The 19,615-nt window shown below is 44.1% G+C and overlaps 1 protein-coding gene across 1 annotated transcript in view; it reads left to right on the plus strand.

Annotated features, from left to right (window-relative positions):
• KLHDC4 (kelch domain containing 4) overlaps positions 1-19,615 on the plus strand; it is a 42,286-nt gene that overhangs the window by 2,816 nt on the left and 19,855 nt on the right. Inside the window, exons 3-4 of the mRNA XM_040329384.1 lie at positions 3,647-3,725; positions 9,767-9,865. Coding sequence (XP_040185318.1) covers positions 3,647-3,725; positions 9,767-9,865 — 178 coding nt within the window. The remainder of the gene's footprint in view (positions 1-3,646; positions 3,726-9,766; positions 9,866-19,615) is intronic.

The following is a 19,615-nucleotide window of genomic DNA, read 5'->3' on the forward strand; positions in this document are numbered from 1 at the left end:
CTGTTCTCCCTAACAAATGTGATCCCCAATATATGCAATCTTTGATAAATGTGATCCCTAACTCTGTGATCTATATACAGTGCTTTGAAACCATTACATTTTCCACATTTTGTCATGTTACAACCAAATGGGATTTTATTGGGATTTTATGTGATAGAGCAACACAAAGTGGCACATAATTGTGAAGTGGAAGGAAAATGATAAATGGTTTTCATATTGTTCTACAAATAAATATCTAAAAAGTGTGGCGTGTATTTGTATTCAGTCCTCTTTATTCTGATACCCCTAACTAAAATGTAGTGGAACCAATCGCCTTCAGAAGTCACCCAATTAGTAAATCGAGTCCACCTCTGTGTAATATAATCTAAGTATAAATACAACTGTTCTGTGGAGAACCTTAGTGAACAAACAGCATCATGAAGACAAGGAACACACCAGACAGGTCAGGGATAAAGTTGTGGAGAATTTTAAACCCGGGTTAGGTAATAAAAAAAATATCCCAAGCTTTGAACATCTCACAGAGCTCTGTTCAATCCATTATCTGAAAAAGGAAAGGGTATGGCACAACTGCAAACCTACCAAGACATGGCCGTCCACCTAAAGGAGGGCATTCATCAGAGAAGCAGCCAAGAGGCCCATGGTAACTCTGGAGGAGCTGCAGAGATCCACAGCTGAGGTGGGAGAATCTGTCCACAGGACAACTATTAGTCGTGCTCTCCACAAATCTGATCTTTATGGAAGAGTGGCAAGAAGAAAGCTATTGGTGAAAGAAAGACATAAGAAAACCTATTTGAAGTTTGTGAAAAGCCATGTGGGGGACACAGCAAACATGTGGAAGAAGGTGCTCTGGTCACATGAGACCAAAATTAACATTTTTAGGGCCGAAAAGCGAAACGCTATGTGTGGCGGAAAACTAACATTGCACATCACCCTGAACACACCATTGCCACTGTGAAACATGGTGGTGGCAGCATCATGTTGTGGGGATGCTTTTCTTCAGCAGGAACAGGGAAGCTGGTCAGAGTTGATGGGAAGATGGATTGAGCCAAATACAGGGCAATCTTAGAAGAAAACCTGTTAGAATATGCAAAAGACTTGAGACTGGGAGGAGGTTCACCTTCCAGCAGGACAACGACCCTAAACATAAAGCCAGAGCTGCAATGAAATGGTTTACATCAAAGCATATTCATGTGTTAGAATGGCCCAGTCAAAGTCCAGACCTAAATCCAATTGAGAATCTGTGGCAAGACTTGAAAATTGCTGTTCACAGACGCTCTCCATCCAATCTGACAGAGCTTGAGATGTTTTGCAAAGAAGAATGGGCAGAAATGTCACTCTCTCTAGATGTGCAAAGCTGGTAGAGACACCCCAAAAAGAATTGCAGCTGTAGTTGCAGTGCAATGTGGTTCTTCAAAGTATTGCCTCCGGGGGGCGCCACATAAATGTACCCCAAACTTTTTAGATATCAATTTGTAAAATAAAATTAAAAAACATTTATCATCTTCCTTCCACTTCACAATTATGTTCCACTTTGTGTTGGTCTATCACATAAAATCACAATAAAATACCATTTATGTTTTTGGTTGAAAAATGACAAAAAAAAGTTCAAGGGGTATGAATACTTTTTTTGAATTTGCTGTATGTCACAAAATATCTGCACGGCCGTTTAATTTTCTGGAAAAAATACCCTAAAATAAATTAAAATTAATTTAATATCCATTTTTTGGCAAAATAATAAATACTGTTGCATCGAGTATATAGATGCAAAACATGTCAAGACTCAAAATTGTGCACCTGTGAAATGGCGATGAATTACATTACCTAACATTTTTCATAGGTGAAGCTTTAAAAACCTTTACAGGTTATCAATGTAGAGTTAACCATGAATGATGGCCCTAGAATTATTACTCTCACTCTAATGTTCACAGGAACACTTTACATGTACGGTGCAATCGCTGATTACATACCCATGCATGACCTGCTCTCATGCTTGCACTTGCACGCATGCTCAGGGAGGACAGGGGTTCTTTTAAACTTTTTTTTTTTGGTTTTATTTCTTTTAAATATTATTCACTTTTTTTTCCCATTAAAATAATGTTATTACAAGTGGGCCAAAAATCCCCCTGTGTGATAACATTGGGCAGGTGACAGGTTCTCTTTGTGGAGACATCGGGGGTCTTTTAGACCCTGAATCCAGTACATTGTTACTTGATCAGTTGCTTCTTTGGCTGTATTAACCAGGGATCAACGGCTCTGACACTGAAAGTGACAAAATCGCCCTCACTTCCAGGTTCATTAGTTACCAAGGAGATCGAGGAATGGATGGTATTTTCTTTGTAGCTTGCTATCCCAGCCATTTACCATGGTTCCACGCTCTCACAGAGCCATGTTTTTGTTACGACCAACTCAATGCAGGACTCTCTTATCCACAGCAAATGGCTAAACAGACCTGAAAAAGCGAGGTGACAGGATCTCTTTAAGTGTCTGCTAGGAGAGAGGTCCTTCCTCTGTGGTATCTGTACCTTGGACTGCGATCATAATTTGTGGATTTTTGTCCTAATAGATTTGTCCGGTCACACCCATAGCATACACACGCTCAGACTTTTCAGCAAACTTTTCTAAAAATTACCCAACATCACGTGGTTTTTCTGCTTTTTACTGCCACCCTTTGGTTAACTTCTGCTATTGTTGGTTGATTTTAACATTGGTTCTGAGCATTTGCACTTTGTACAAAAGTTGGTTGGCTTGCTGTACACACGGTCAGACAAGGCACCATCGGACTTTTGTTGCTGAAAAGTTGGTCCGTTTGCAGACCCAACTTTTTGTCGGATGAAACCCGAAAAAGTTGGTCCGATGGAGTATACACACGGTCGGACAAATTAGAAAACTTGCAGAATTTGAAGTTGGTCGGCAAAAAGTGTGACCGTGTGTATGGGGCTTTAGAAAGAGAACATGTTCTCGTTTTTTTTTTTTTTCTGATTAAAAAAATTTCTATCGGAAATTCCGTTCGTCTGTATGGAACTCTGACGGAGAAAAAAACATGCATGCTCAGAATCAAGTCGACGCATGCTCGGAAGCATTGAACTTAATTTTTCTCGGCTCGTCTTAGTGTTGTAGGTCACCGCGTTTTGGACGGTCGGAATTTGGTGTGACCATGTGTATGCAAGACAGCTTGAACGGGATTCCGTCAGAAAAATCCGTCTGAGTTTATCCCGACGAAAATTCCGATCGTGTGTACGGGGCATTAGTGTAGCAATATATTGCTAAATTGTACCTTCATTATATGTAACCATATTGCTACACTTAGAGGCGCCTCTCTTCTCTTTTATACTCAGTTGTGACATGACACTACTTGTATATCAAGACATCGCTTGCATATCAAGTCAAAATTTATTTTAAAAATTAGCTTGTCTTGCAAAACGTTACTCTCAAACCAAGGTTTTACTGTATAGATATATACACACAGAGCTCCCTTCATTAGTTGAATGTGGTAAATATGAAATTCCACATGTATGATGAAAAAAAATATATAACATTTTGTAGTACAGTATATATGTTCCAGTGTAGATTAGAAATGTGTGCTGGTTTTACCCTATATGTAATATAGAGCAATCCATCACTTAGCACCTTCTTCCTCTCCCCACAGGCTGAACGCCTCACTCACCTCCCACCCTGAAAAGGACGAGCTGATTCTCTTTGGAGGTGAATATTTCAATGGCCAAAAAGTACAGTATTCTTTTACTTCCTACTTATCATTATATAATGTCTGCGCTAATGCTGATGTTGCACCTCAGTGACAAGGTCTGCTTATTCAAGGTCCTCCTCCTCCATAAAAAAAAACTGTATGGAAGTGCAAACAAATAGCAAACCTGGGAGGGGAGGAATTGTGAAATAAATACACTTATATTTGACGGCTTCTTCCCAAAGTGCATAGGTGAGAATAACGTCATCCTTCCAGCCCGACCTCAAAGAATGTAGGATAGCCCAAATCTCGTGAGATGATGATCCTGCAATGTGTTGCACTATCTTCCCGTGAGATTTGAACTACTCAGCATTCCACGGGATCTTGTTGGCAAGAGGATGATGTGACACACACACACACTACAGAGATTGGAGAAAGTGAGTATTTATCTACTTTTTTTTCCATTTATGCTGCATTTATAAAAAGGGGGGGGGGGTGTCACGTTAGATGAGCAGACCTTGTCTGAAGTGCAAAATAGGAAAAAAAATTATTGTAGTTATGCTTTGATAATAGAAATTCACAGTTTTTTTTTTCCTTGCATTGAAAGAGTAGCTAAGACGCACACACACACAGACACGCACACACACACAGACACGCACACACACACAGACACGCACACACACACAGACACGCACACACACAGACACGAACACACACAGCCCGTATCAGCTCTGTTTGTTTTGGTTGACCACTTGGGGGCGCCAGTGTGCTATATTTCAGTACATCTGACTTTGATTCTTTGTCATATGGTATCATTGTCATATACAATTTATTTTTTTTTGTCCCAACGCAAGTTTTAAAATGGCGCCAGGACTCTGGCAGGTCCCTGTGGGCTTTAGCGTCAGTTTTGATGCAGCTCTTTCCTGCCTCTTCCTGCAGCCATGAATCACTATTACATGTAATGTATTGGTGCAGATCTGCCTGGGGGCTTAAGTCCTTTTCGTAACCGTGCCATCTCTACACAGTTACAGAGCACCGTGCAGTGCAGGCGGTCCTCTTTGTCTAATACAAGGATGTCTCTTCTGGGTTTCAGAGGGAGTCTGCAACAGCTCTGATGACTGAGCTGTGAGATGTCCAATAGAATGCCTTGCAGCACAGAGCTGCCTCTCTGCCAGCATCTGATTGGTCCTGGCCAGAGGCTGCAAGACAGAAAAACTTTGATGCAGCTGATGTGACTCTGTTTAGGGTTTAATAGTAGAAGAGCCTGGATCTGGTACAGGAAAACTTTACCCCCAGTAATGATATCTATTTTAAGTTAAACAAAATATTAAGCTAAAAAATATTCCTTCGTAAAAGATGCATCGTTTTATTTTAAATGACTTTTTCATTCACTTTTGTAAACGACAGTCGCATGGGTGAGTACAATGTCATTTTAGAGTTTTAGTAATGGCAAACCTATGTAATACTCACCTGGGATCGAAGGCCCCGCTGTGGTGCCCGACACAGCACCACCTGGCGACATGTCGTCCCAGAGTTACTTCTGAGTATCGGGGCTAAGGCGCTGTGATTGGCCAGAGCCGCGATGATGTCACTCCCAGCATGACCTTCTTTTAGAAACGGAACGATCGCCGTTTCTAAAGTGTGCCTGCGTCGTAGACATCGGCGCACTACTCTATTGTAAATATCTCCTAAACCGTGAAGGTTTAGGACAGGGGTGCCCAACCTTTTGAAGAGCAAGGGCCACTTAAGCAACTTGGTAACCAGTCGCGGGCCATAATGAGCGGAGCGGGCAGATGACAGGTCACGGCTACTCCTATAGGCTCTCCGATCCACCCACATGGAAGGGGACAAATTCCCTTCTGTTTTTTGGATTGGAGGTAGGTGGGCGTAAACAGATATCTGTAGCTCTATAGAGGTGAATTAAAGGTCCCATTTGGTCGGGCTGATGAAAAGGGCCTAAGACTGCTTTCACACTGATGTGCTGCGGTTTACCCACACTGCGGGTGCATTGTAGTGCACCTGTGTCTATCCTGTGGCAAAAGCCGGCGCTGTAGAGGAAGCATCGGCTTATGGGGCTTTGCTCCGCAGCCACTTTCTTCCCCTACCACCATGTCATTCACAACACTGATGCTGTGGTATGGCACGTTGACAACCTACCATCTGGGCTTGCCAAACCGCCATTCCAGAGCAAGAGGTCGCGGGCCACATCAGAGGGCTCTGCGGGCCACATCAGAGGGCTCCGCGGGCCACATGTGGCCCCCGGGCCACTGGTTGGCCACCCCTGGTTTAGGAGATATTTCCAGCACCTACAGGTAAGCCTTAATCTAGGCTTACCTGTAGGTAAAAGTGGTTATACAGGGTGTACAACCACTTTAAATGCAGACATTCACTTTAAGCATTTAAGTATTCATTAGCAGAACATAGAAAGCATGCGTTTTATTAGTTAACCATAAATTTACTTTAGTCCGGTCTCCTGATCTCCCCTCTCTCTTTACGATTCTCCTATTCTTGGGTCCCTCACCGGCGCTTCTGACCACTCCCTCCTGTTGAGTGCCCCTACTGTAAGTAGCTTTCTATGGGGACACCTGAGCCCACCCGCAGCTCTGTGTGTTCATTCAGATACTCATTCTTGACACTGTAGTTCATGGGTCTTCAAACTACGGCCCTCCAGTTGTTCAGGAACTACAATCCCCATCATGCCTAGTCATGTCTGTGAATGTCAGTGTGTTACAATGCCTCATGGGATGTGTAGTTCTACAACAGCTGGAGGGCCGTAGTTTGAGGATCCCTGTTTGTAGTTGATCCAATGGATCAATGTAACCAAGTATAAAATATCCATACCTGTCATTTTTCTTTTAAGCTCCAAGTATATTGTAATTGTGACTGTAATTCTGCATCATATTCTATGTTTGGGGTAATCAGTGTGCCGTGTATTTTGTAATGTGTGAAAATGCATTTGTCAGGACAGGATATTATTAGAAAGCACTGAAATGTATGTAACTATGGGCCAGATCCACATACATTTAGTTCCGCGCAGCGTATCAGAGATTCGCTACGCCGCCGTACCTTACCTGGCGCATTTTCGAATCCTCAGCGGTTTCGCGGCGTAAGTTACGGCGGCGTAGTGTATTTCTGGCGGCGGATTTCAAATTGGGCGGGTTGGGGGCGGGTTTCATTTAAACGAAGCGCGTCCCTGCGCGGAATCAAATGCGCATGCGTCGTCCAGAAATTTCCCGCTGTGCTTTGCGCGAAATGACGTCGCAACGACGTCATTTTTTGAACTTAGACGTGAGTTACTTCCATGCCTATTCACGGACGACTTGCGCAAAAAAAAAGAAAATATTCAAATTTCGACGCGGGAACGACGGCCATACTTAACATGGCAATTCTATCTATACACCGCAAAATACCAGCTTTAACTATACACCGGAAAAAGCCGACTACAGACGATGTTAGAAAATGCAATGGCCGCGCGTACGTACGTGGATCGTCGTAAATCGCTAATTTGCATACCTGACGCGGAAAACGCCACCCAGCGGACGCCAAAGTATTGCATCTTAGATCCGAAGGCGTACGAAGACGTGCACCTGTCGGATCTAACCCAGAAGCCGTCGTATCTTGTTTTGAGGATTCAAAACAACGATACGATGCGGGAAATTTGAAAGTACGCCGGCATATCAGTAGATACGCCGGCGTACTTGCTCTGTGGATCTGGCCCTCTGTATGTATACTCATGTATGTTATTTTTCCCTGGACATTGACAGATCTGAGTTCCTGAAATATTTTACATCCTACGAGACTCCCAGCGAACCCCCTCCAGACTTTCAATACCGCCCGCCTCCCAGCGCTGAAACATAAACCAGTAGAAATCTGTGCCCATTACTGGTCTCCGAGTGTCAGCTCCCTGTTAATATTTAATGGGCTCTGATTGCCTGCAGGCTGTGGCGTGTTGTGTGCTCTAATCTGCAGATCAGTGTCAGCCCCAATGGTGGGAATGAATAAATCTGCCTCCTCACCTATGACCAACCCGTGTGGATCAGACTCCTTCAGGCTCTTAAAGGCACAATCCAGTCTTGCCGAGAGATTAGGGCAGACCTCAGACTGCAAATTTCTTTCCTGCAACCACGGGTTGCAGAAAATTAATTTGCACCATTCCTACATCACAGGGGAATCCCTCCTGCCGAGCAATTGTCTTCTGCGATAATCACAAGCAAAACCGGCAGGCTGGTTATATACAAATGCACGCCACACTTTTTACATATTTATTTGTAAAAAAAAAAGTTGAAAATCATTTATCATTTTCCTTCCACTTCACAATTATGGGCCAGATTCAGGTACGAGTTACGACGGCGTATCTCCAGATACGCCGTCGTAACTCTGAGTGTGCGACGTCTTATCTATGCGCCTGATTCTTAGAATCAGTTACACATAGATTTCCCTAAGATCCGACCAGCGTAAGTCTCTTACGCCGTCGTATCTTAGAGTTGCATATTTACGCTGGACGCTAGGTGGCGCTTCCGTTGATTTCCGCGTAGAATATGCAAATGAGCTAGATACGCCGATTCAGAAATGTACGTGTGCCCGGCGGATTTTTTTTTACGTCGTTTACATAAGGCTTTTTCTGGTGTAAAGTTACCCCTGCTATATGAGGCATAGCCAATGTTAAGTCGGGACAGCGTCGAATTTTCTGTCGTTTGCGTAAGTCGTTCGCGAATAGGGCTTTGTGTAAGTTACGTTCACGTCGAAAGCATTGACTATTAGGAGCATGCACACTGGGATACGTTTACGGACGGCGCATGCGCCGTTCGTTAGAAACGTCATTTGCGTGGCGTCATGCTTTATTTACATAAAACACGCCCACCTCTTCACAATTTGAATTGGGCGCGCTTACGCCGGCACATTTACGCTACGCCGCCGTAACTTCGGGCGCAAATTCTTTCAGAATACGGGACTCGCCTCTCAAAGTTACGGCGGCGTAGCGTATATGAGATACGCTACGCCCGCCTAAAGATAGGCGATTCTTACTGAATCCAGCTCTATGTGTCACTTTGTGTTGGTCTATCACATAAAATACCAATAAAATATATATATATATATATATATATATATATATATATATATATATATATTTTTGGTTGTAACATGACAAAATGTGGAACATTTTAAGGGGCGTGAATACTTTTTCAAGGCTCTGTATTCTAGTGGTGCAATGTAATTGGCAATCACCTAATCATTCCAAATTCAATTATTCATGCCTCATGATCTCTGAAGACTTCCGGAGGCCTTACAAGGGATGGCAAAGAATGACTGACCGGAGAGTCACGCCCAGAAAACCCGCTCAATAGGACTGCGAAGAATCAAGGGAATAATATATAAAAATCAAAATAAACCATAACCTAATGCTAGCCTATATTACACCCCAACCCCCCCCTCCATCTAAAATCTATACTAATGCCAAAAATGTATCCTACTTCTCATCGCACAGTCCTGGGCTCTGTGCGGAGCCATAGGACAGTATAAGGCCAGCAGGGCCACCCAATCAGAGGTCGTATTTGGGCACAGATCCCACCCATTGGTTTGTGTAGCAAATAGAGTATATGTAATGGTCACCACCGTTTACGCCCTTCCATCAACTACGATAGCTCATCTGACACACAGACAAACCAGCAGGCATCCGATTTCCCCAGAATCAAGACGAGACACACAGCTCTGTACTTGTTTCAAATGAAGACAACTTTTAATGGTTTCTTCTCAGTCTTATATACAGTACAATGCATTAAAGCAACAATCAACTCCCCACCCACACACTAAGGCTAATTACTAACCATTCTAGACAGGTCGGCGCCGGCCTATAATTATCATGTCTAATCACTGCACATTCCTTCATTAACAGCATAACAAACAAAACCCCATCACACACTGAGTTCCCTAGGCAGACGTTCCGTCTCCGCATACAGCTTGGGTCATTCCGTTACAGTATATATTCGTGTTTGTTTGTTTTTAAACAATACGATGTATTTTTTTTTTATTTTAGGGTTTGGAAATGTATTCTGTTTTTAATAATTGTGTCTTTATTCCTTTCAGACCTTTCTGTATAATGAGCTGTATATTTACAATATAAAGAAGAACAGCTGGAATAAAATCGACGTCCCAAACCCGCCACCTCGGCGCTGTGCGCATCAGGTAAGACCCTTCTGCCATTTCCTTGGCAGTGCCAAGTCCATTTAACCACCTCAGCTCTGGAACGTTGTATCCCCTTTGTGACCAGGGCATTTTTGGCTATTCAGCACGGCGCTACTTTAACTGGAAATTGCGCAGTTATGCAGTACTGTGCGCAAATTACATTTTTATCTTTTTTTTTATTTATTATCACAAGTAGACTTTTCTTTTGGTGGTATTTGATCACAACTTTAAAAAAAAAAAAAAAGACAAATTTTGAAAAAGAAACAATATTTTTCTATAATTAAACCTATCCACTAAAATCTAATTTCGGCATAACTTTAGGCCAAATTGTATTCTGCTACATGTCTTTGGTAACAAAAATCCCAATAAGTGTATATTGATTGGTTTGTTTGAAAGTTATAGCGTCTACATACTATTATGTATACAATATCTCACAAAAGTAAGTACACCCCTCACATTTTTGTAAATATTTTCTTCTATCTTTTCATGTGACAACACTGAAGAAATGAAACTTTGCTACAATGTAAAGTAGTGAGTGTACAGCTTGTATAACAGTGTACATTTGTATTATTATTATTTTTTTTTTTACCTTCTTTGTTTTACATGCTTTCATCAGAGTAGTTCAGTGTCACCATAGTAAAACTGTGCTACTCTGGTGGGTGATCAGGATTTATTTTTATTTTTTTAACTTTGCTGTTACAATGAAGATCATTGTGTTGCATTAATGACAGCGGTGATCACTAGTGATCTGTAATTGGCTACAGCTAATCACATGGTACAGAGTGCTGTGATTGGCCCAGGTTCCATGTGATAGCTGTGGGCCAATCACAGCATAGGAAACACAGCTGTTTATTAAAAATGTTGTTCATAACTGCTTTGTTGACATTGTGATCATGTGATCACCGGGGCCCAAATACTGGGATCCACAATCCGGTATGTCCACACTGCGTGCTCCTAAACCGGAGCAGGCAGAATGATGTACATGTACGTGATTTTGCCTGCATGTGCTGCTCAGCCGCAGTATATGTTTCTGTGGCTGGTCAGCAATTAAAGTGCCCTCTGATCACTCCTGATATTATAACTGTACTGTCTGCTTTCATGTTGTAAAGCGCTGCGCAAACTGTTGTCGTTATATAAATCCTGAATAATAATAAAACTAGGGAAAGGGAGTTACCGCTCCAGGTGGGTCTGCTTGGTGATTACCTCCTCTCAGAAGCCACTGGCAATGCGTATAGCAAAGAATAAAGAAATGTATTTGGACAGCCGCACTCCGAAAAATCTTTGTTGCCCTTAATAGTAAAACAGGATAAAAAGAACTACAAGCCACAGCAAAAATAGGACACAATCTAACGCGTTTCACACTTATACTTAGTGCTTAATCATAGCTGAAGATAAAATGACAGTGTGCGTCTTGTCAGATAGTGGAGAAGGAGGCAGTGCTGGATCAGTAATCTGTATAGAAGGTGACAGTGTGGGATTGATTTACTACAACTGGAGAATGTAAAATCTGGAGCAGCTCTGCATAGAAATCGGCTTCCAGCTTTTTTTTTTTTTTTTTGTCAAAGCTTAATTGAACAAGCTGAAGTTAGAAGCTGATTGGCTACCACGCACAGCTGCACCAGATTTTGCGCTCACACAGGTAATTCCTTTTTTTTTTGTTTTGTTTTGTTTTCTCGCCTTACCTAAGGTTGTCTCACAAATTCACATTGCATTGCCAAATGCCATTGTGCCAGGACATGGTAGGAGTTGTAGTTCACCAACCACTGGCACTCTGATCATGCCTACAGATGCTGCCTCAAGGTTTGGGCTGTGTCCCATAGATTACTTTTTTTTTGTTTGTTTTTTTGCCATTTAACAGTTTAATTGCACCCTCCAGATGACAAGCTAATGCTGCGTTAGAGCGATCCTGTCAGGGAATCTGGGATTTCCTTCCGCCCACTGTCAGCTGTGGAGAGCGGAGTACCCAGGAAGAGTGGGCGTCACTTTCTCTAAGTAACGAGAGGAGCCGTGGGCGTTCGGCACAGCAGCAGACTTATTACAAAATCTTTTATTATATATTGTCCTTGATAATCCAGTTGGCAGATACAGCCGACAATAGGGGACAGTTGTGAGCTCAGGGCTAGTGCTGAAGGTGGTGGTGGGGTGGTGGTACTGACTACAGCTGCTGTCTGAACGGGAAAGAAGAATACTAACAATAGTGACACTGCAATCACACCGGTCAGAGAGAGACAGGGGGGCGGCTGAAGGTCCCAACGTGCTCCCTCTCGCATAGAAACACTGTGCCCGGGGCACATGTTCCCTTCCGCCCCCCTCCTTTGTCTCTGCCCTGACTGTAAAGCTAAAAAGTGTTTTGTATGTGTGAAGGTCCACTTAAAAAACAGGTAAAAAAAAGGCGTTCCTGGGACAGAACAGAATACACAAAGGGCCAGATCCACAGTTAGCGGCGTAAATGTAGGCGGGCGTAGCGTATCGTAGTTACGCTACGCCGCCGCAACTTATAGAGGCAAGTGCTGTATTCACAAAGCACTTGCGTCTAAAGTTACGGCGGCGTATCGTAAATGTGCCGGCGTAAGCGTGCCTAAATCAAATGAGGAACAGGGGGGCGTGTTTTATGTAAACTAAGCATGACCCCCACATAAATGGCGCTTTTTTCGAGCGGCGCATGCGCGCGCATGCTCAGTATCACGTCGAATTTTCAAATTAAATTACGCCCGCTCAATGCCTAGACGACGTGAACGTAACTTACGCAAAGCCCTATTCGCGAACGTTTTACGCAAACGACGTAAACAACGGAAAATTCAGCGCTGTCCTGACGTCCATACTTAACATTGCATACGCCTCATAGAGCAGGGGTAACTATACGGCGGTAATAAAGCCTTGCGTCAACGACGTAAAAAACTGCGCCGGCGCACATACGTTCGTGAATCGGCGTATCTACCTAATTTGCACATTCTACGCGTAAATCTACGGAAGCGCCACCTAGCGGCCAGCGTAAATATGCAACTAAGATACGACGGCGTAAGAGACTTGCGTCAGTCGTATCTAAGCAAAAATCCGGGTATCTTGCTTTCTGGATACAGAAAAAAGATACGCCGGCGCATCCTAGAAGTTACGCCGACGTAACTTCTTTGTGGATCTGGCCCAAAGTGCTCAGGGCCAGATTCTCCAATAATCTGCGGCGGCCTCGCGCAAGCTATTTACACTACGCCGCCGCAACTTACTGGAGCAAGTGCCGTATTCCTCAAGCACTTGCTCCGTAGTTTGCGGAGGCGTAGTGTAAAATGCCCGGCGTATCCCCGCGTATTTCAAAGGGGGCGGCTTATATTTAAATTAAGCGCGCCCCCGTTTCGATCGAACTGCGCATGCGCCGGGCTAAAAATAGCCCAGTGAGCATGCTCCAGTTCTCGGCGGAAAACGTCAATGACGCTGACGTGTGCGTCATTGACGTAAAGTCGTATTCAAGAACGACTTAGGAAAACGACGTACCCGACGGGAAAAGACGACGCGGATCCGACGCCATACTTAACATGGCATACGTGGGACTGGCGTAAGGTTACCCCTCATATAGCAGGGGTAACCTTACGCAAACGACGTAGGCGACGGTTACGCGACGCAAATTCGTTTGGGAATCGGCGTATTAGGCTCATTTGCATAAACAAATGAGACCTGAACGTAAACGCCACCTAGCGGTCGACGTAGTATTGCATTTAGGATCCGACGGTGTAAGTGATTTACACTAGTCAGATCCTAGCCTAAATCCGGCGTATCTTGTTTTGTGAATACAAAACAATGATACGCCAAGGGGAATTTCGAATTACGCCGGTGTATCAGTAGATACACCGGCGTAACTTGTTTGAGAATATGGCCCTGAGTCTCCAGTCTGTGCAAAGTCTGGAAATCTCTCCTGCACCAGAACTGTGCGCTGCAGTCGACCAGCAGATGGCGACTCTACCACAGGATCTCCTATGAATAATACACAGGTGAAGGTCGCCAATGTGGATCTTCTGCAACAGGAAAAGGGAAAAAATATGTATTGCATCGTGATAGATGACAGTACCAGGTGTGTGACTATGAGCTGAATTCAGAACGTAAGCTCCTCTGGTACAGAGACTGATGGGACTGGCTCAGTGTTCTCTGTACAGCGCTGCAGTATATGTTACAGCTATATAAATGTATAATTATAATAATAGTGTGTGATTTAGATTTTGTGGGGGGGGGTGGCAGTAGAGTGTAAGCTCCTCTGGTACAGAGACTGGTGTGACTGGCTCAGTACAGCACTGCTATATATGTCAGAGCTATATACATGTATAATAATAATAGTGAGTGACTGTGGGGGGGCAATAAGTAAACTGCTATTAAAAGATAATGAATGCCGGAAAAAAGCTTAAAGTAGTTGTAAAGACTATAAATAATAAACATGTTATACTTGCCTGCTCTGTAATAGTATTGCACGGAGTCGCCCTTTCCTCCTCCTTCTGGAGTCCCCCAATTTGTGCCGTCCACTCCTCCTCTTCTCTGAGTGCCCCCATAGCAAGCTGTGTGCTGAGGGGGCACCCATTCAGATGCCAATGTTAAAATGCCTCTTGGCATGGCTGCGCAAAGTAGCATATATTTCCGTTACTTTAAATTTCGCGGCTGCGTGACCGTGCCCGCGGGACACGCAGACTCGATGTCCTCCGGTGTCTCGCGATCGTGTCACAGAGCAGCAGAATGGGAAGAGGCCAGTGTAAAACAAGGCATCTCCCCGTTCTGCCTAGTGACAGGACACTGATCGTCTGCTCCCTGTCATCGGGAGCAGGGATCAGTGTCGTGTCACAGTAACCCCAACCCCCACACAGTTAGAACTGATTTCAGTGGTGTGCAAACCCGCCTTTTCAATTGGCATAGAATTATATTATTTTTATAATAATTATAAGCAGATGTTTAGAGTACCCCCCCCCCCCCTTTTATCAGATGTCAAGCGCATTTTCACCATTGGAAGTCAAGAGTCCTCCACACTCCCATACATAACAGTGCTGCTGCCAGTAAGAAACTGGGGGCAGAGCTGGGAAGCGGAAAGAGAAGGGTCTGGAGGACGACCAGAGGACGGCTAGAGTCAGCTGCACAAGTCTTCTGAATGCTGAGATCAGGGGAGGAGGAGACGAGGGGACAAGGGGGTGCTGCGGCTGGCGCAGGATCTGTAAGAGAAGTTCTGTCCTCCTCTCTGTTGCAGACTACTGGAGTCAAGATGAGGGGGGGGTACCGAAGCTGCAGGAGAGGTGTGAGGGCCTCATTTGCCTGATTCAGGGGCAGGCCTTGTGTTTGTCCCATGTGTATGAAGGTGGAAAAAAAATGTTCGCTTTAAAACAATGCCCCCCCCTTCCATATAGAACAAAGTTCATTCAACATTCTGGTATTTAATAAAAAAAAAAAAACACAGTTTGTAAAGTGCTATATAATACAACCCCAAACGGTATCATTAGCACTTAGTATCTCCATGACAACATCCGTTTCCTTTTTAATTACTGTTACTTTGACTTATTTTTAGCTTGGAAGGTCCTTGTAAAGTAAGTGCTGCTACCGGGCTCAGCGCAGGGATTTTCTTCCAGGAAATGAAAACATTTCACATGTAATCCATTGAGCCAATAACATGTCAGCGTTCATTATTTTATGAAATCATAGAATGCCAGCAAGGCTCCTAAGTGTGTCTAACATCAGTAAAAGGATCATAACTCAACACCAATGTAACTTCTATTATTGCTACTGTGTTTCCCCGAAAATAAGCCCGGGTCTTATAATTATTTTGGCAACAAAAGACACAGTAGGGCTTATTTTCAGGGTAGGTCTTACCATGTAATGTGCTGTCTTCTCTCCCTGCCAGTCAGGAATCCCCAGTGCGAGTTAAAATGCTTGTAAAATCCTATAATCCACTCTATTACAGTATTATATAATGTACAATGTGTATTTCTGTAATATAATTGTGCCAAATACCTTCGTTATAGCGCCGCTCTGCGCTTCTGTGACCCGCTGGAGCTCTCTTCCCTGCATTTATATTACAGAAACACACACATTGTACATTATATACTACTGTAATAGAGAGTATTATAGAATTTTACAAGCATTTTAAACTAGGGCTTATTTTCGGGGTAGGTCTTATTTTTGGGGAAACACGGTACATATGTTTTGGAATTCTTCTTTTTTTTTTTTTTTTTTAACTACTTTTCTGTTTCAATCTGTAACATCTCATTACTCATTACTTTCTATAAGCCCCAACAAAGGCTAGCAGAAGGAAGAGCAATTGGGGAGAGATAAAGTTTAGTTTGATTGGGTCAGAGAGTGAACTTTAAGCAATTCAGCTTTCACACCCAGTGCCCAGGGCAAAGATGGCAAATTGCGCCCTCCTTCATTATCTTATGAGGAGGAAGGGGAAAGCAAGCACAGCCCACACCTCCTCCCGACTCTCTCCTCCTTTCCTTGCTGCTTCCAGCACTGGGCTGACAGAAGTAGTGAGGCCGCTGTCACTACTCCTGTCAGCCTCATAGTAGAAGGAACTTGCAGTACAATACACGTTTTTGCCCAGGGCAGCCGGTCCCTTCTGCCCACCCCTTGTCCCGGCCCTGCTCACACCTGTACCTGCCCAAGAATTTTTACATTTCTGATTTATTTTTTTCTTTTCTTAAATTACAATCTCTTTATTTATTTTTTTCCTATATTTGTTTAGGACAAGCAAGGCTTTCTTTTGGTGATATTGGGCTAGATTCAGGTAGGGGCGCCCATAGTTACGGCGGCGCAGCGTATCGTATTTACGCTACGCCGCCGCAACTTACAGGAGCAAGTGCAGTATTCACAAACCACTTGCTCCGTAAGTTGCGGCGGCGTAGCGTAAATGGGGCCGGCGTAAGCGCGCGTAATTCAAATGTGGAAGGGGGGGGCGTGTTTTATGTAAATCTATGATGACCTGACGTGATTGATGTTTTGTACGAACGGCGCATGCGCCGTCGTGTACATATCCCAGTGTGCATTGCTCCCAAGTACGCCGCAACGACGTATTGGTTTCGAAGTGAACGTAAATTACGTCGTTTGCGTAAGTCGTTCGCGAATAGGGCTGGACGTAATTTACTTTCACTTAGAAAAATTCAAAAATCGAAGCGGGAACGACGTCCATACTTAACATTGCGTGCGCCTCATAGAAGCAGGAGCAACGTTGAGCCGAAAAAGCCTTAGGCAAACAACGTAAAAAACTACCGCCGGGCGCACGTACGTTTGTGAATCGGCAGGACTAGGTAATTTGCATACTCTACGCCGAAAACGACGGAAGCGCCACCTAGCGCCCAGCGTGAGAATGCACCCTAAGATACAACGGCGTAAGAGACTTACGCCAGTCGGATCTTAGGCTAATGTCGGCGTATCTTGCTTTCTGAATACAGAAAGAAGATACGCCGGCGCAGCTTTGAATTTACGCGGCGTATCTATGGATACCCCGGCGTAAATCATTGCTGAATCTAGCCCTTTGTTTTGCAAAAACGCCATCGTTCTCTATGCTTTTGTATCGCTCTACCTCCCACCTGATCAATCCTCATGCACAGTGGACATTTTTTTGCAGCTGCTTCTAGGGGTGTCGCCTGTAAAAGAGCCTAAACGTTGTACAAGCCTCAGCCGTGTGTTTGTTTTTATTTTATTTTTTCTAAAATGCTGCTGCAGGGAGGAAAGGCTCCTAGGAGAGTTTGCAAAACCTCCTGTGTGCACCAGGCCTCAATGTTTATAAACAATTTTACTTTGTATCTCTCTATCTCCTGTTTAAACAGTGTTTGTATATAAACACCGCCAGTTTTTTTTTTTACATCAGCTTCTATAGCTTATCTATATACACAGCAACACCCGGCTGCCATTTTGACAGTTGGGAATTGCTGGCAAGTACAAGGGGGGAGCGGCAGAAGTCAGGCCAGATAACGTGTTTTATTTTTTTTGGGCCACGGTCCCTGTCCAAAACTGGTTAGAGACTATGGCCCGGATTCACATACATTGGCGCATATTTATGCAGCCGTAGGGTATCTTTTTTTACGCTACGCCGTCGCAGCGCAGAGAGACAAGCACTGGATTCACAAAGCCAGTGCTGCCAAATCTGCGCTGGGTTTCTTGGGCGTAAGTCGTCGTAAGTGGAAGTGGGCATGAGCCATGCTAATGAGGCGTGACCCCATGCAAATGATGGGCCGAGCGTCAGATAGATACGAATAACGAACGGCGCATGCGCCGTCCCGTGGCCGCATCCCAGTGCGCATGCGCAGAATCACGTCGGAACTACTCCCTAAGATACGCCGGATCACTGCCTACGACGTGAACGTAACCTACGCCTAGTCATATTCACGTACAACGTAAACAACAAAAGATACAACGGCTTGTGTTCCCTGGTCCATACCTTTGCATGGGTTGCGCCTCCTATATGGGGAATAACTTTACGCAAACCGCGTATATTACGCGCCGAGCGCAAGTACGTTCGTGAATCGGCGTATCTCCCTCATTTGCATATGTGCATAGAAAATCAATGGGAGCGGCAAATGCGCCCAGCGTAAATATGCGCCCACGATACGCCGGCGTAGGAAAGTTACGTCGGTCGGATGAAGCCTATTTTCAGGCGTATCTCAGTTTATGGGCACGGCGCATTGATACGACGGCGCATACTTACACAACGTATCTCGAGATACGTCGGCGTAAGTGCTTTGTGAATCCGGCCCTATGTCTCTTTCCTCTGTATGGGCAAGGTGACTGGGTCTCTTTAATAAACATATGAGTAGGAGGGGACATTGTGTTAACATTGACCCAGCTGGTTCCTTGCAATGGTCCCTTTTATTTAAATAATTCCTGGAATGGCATTTGTTGTTTCCAAGTATTCTTCCCCCGGTGTTTATTCAGGAATGATTCCTAGATGTGACGGCATCGGAGGTGTTGTGTGTGGAAGTGAGACGGCTGCGCTGATCATGTCATGCATGTAATGTTCATAAACATGAGTGTGAGCAGCCGTGGCATCCGTGAAGCCTCATTTGCTGCTTGTGTTAGGTGGAGGCGCTGGAGCTGAACAAGTACAGCAGTTTGTCTGCCGTGACAATAATCTGTGCGCCGCTCAGGCTAATAGACTTGATTGACAGAGCAACATGTACAACGCCTGCTCTCAGAAGACCCTCCGGCATGTGGAGATGTTTATTAATAAGGAGCTTCTGGCATATATGATATAATTAGCCCAATAATGTATTCATTAAAATATACATATTTTATTATTTAGCTAGGTAAAAACGTACAAAGAACAAAATGAAATTCTCTTGTAATATTAAAGCTTGGCCCAACCCCCTCCCTGTTTTCGAGACTCCTTATTGGCTAATAAGACCACCAAACTCAGTAAAGCCGCTGTCCCCTGCAGTAATTTCTTTATACCACTAGATGTCCTAAACTGAGAAAATACTGGGCCAGATTCAAGAAGCAATTGCGCCTGTGTAACCATAGGTTACACAGCGCAATTGCTTACTTGCTCCGGCGTAGCAAATGCTCCTGATTCAGGAACATCACTACGCCGACTGCAGCCTAAAATCTGCATGGCATAAGGCTCTTATGCCATGCATATCTTAGGCTGCATTCTTGCGTTGGCCGCTAGGGGGCGCTCCCATTGTGATCTGTGTATAGTATGCAAATTGCATACTAACACCGATTCACAACGTTGCTGCAAATTACGTAGTTTGCGTACGTCGGGTTTCGCATAAGGTTACACATCCTAATAGCAGG

This window comes from Rana temporaria, chromosome 11 (genome assembly GCF_905171775.1).
Source record: "Rana temporaria chromosome 11, aRanTem1.1, whole genome shotgun sequence".
Lineage (NCBI taxonomy): Eukaryota > Metazoa > Chordata > Amphibia > Anura > Ranidae > Rana > Rana temporaria.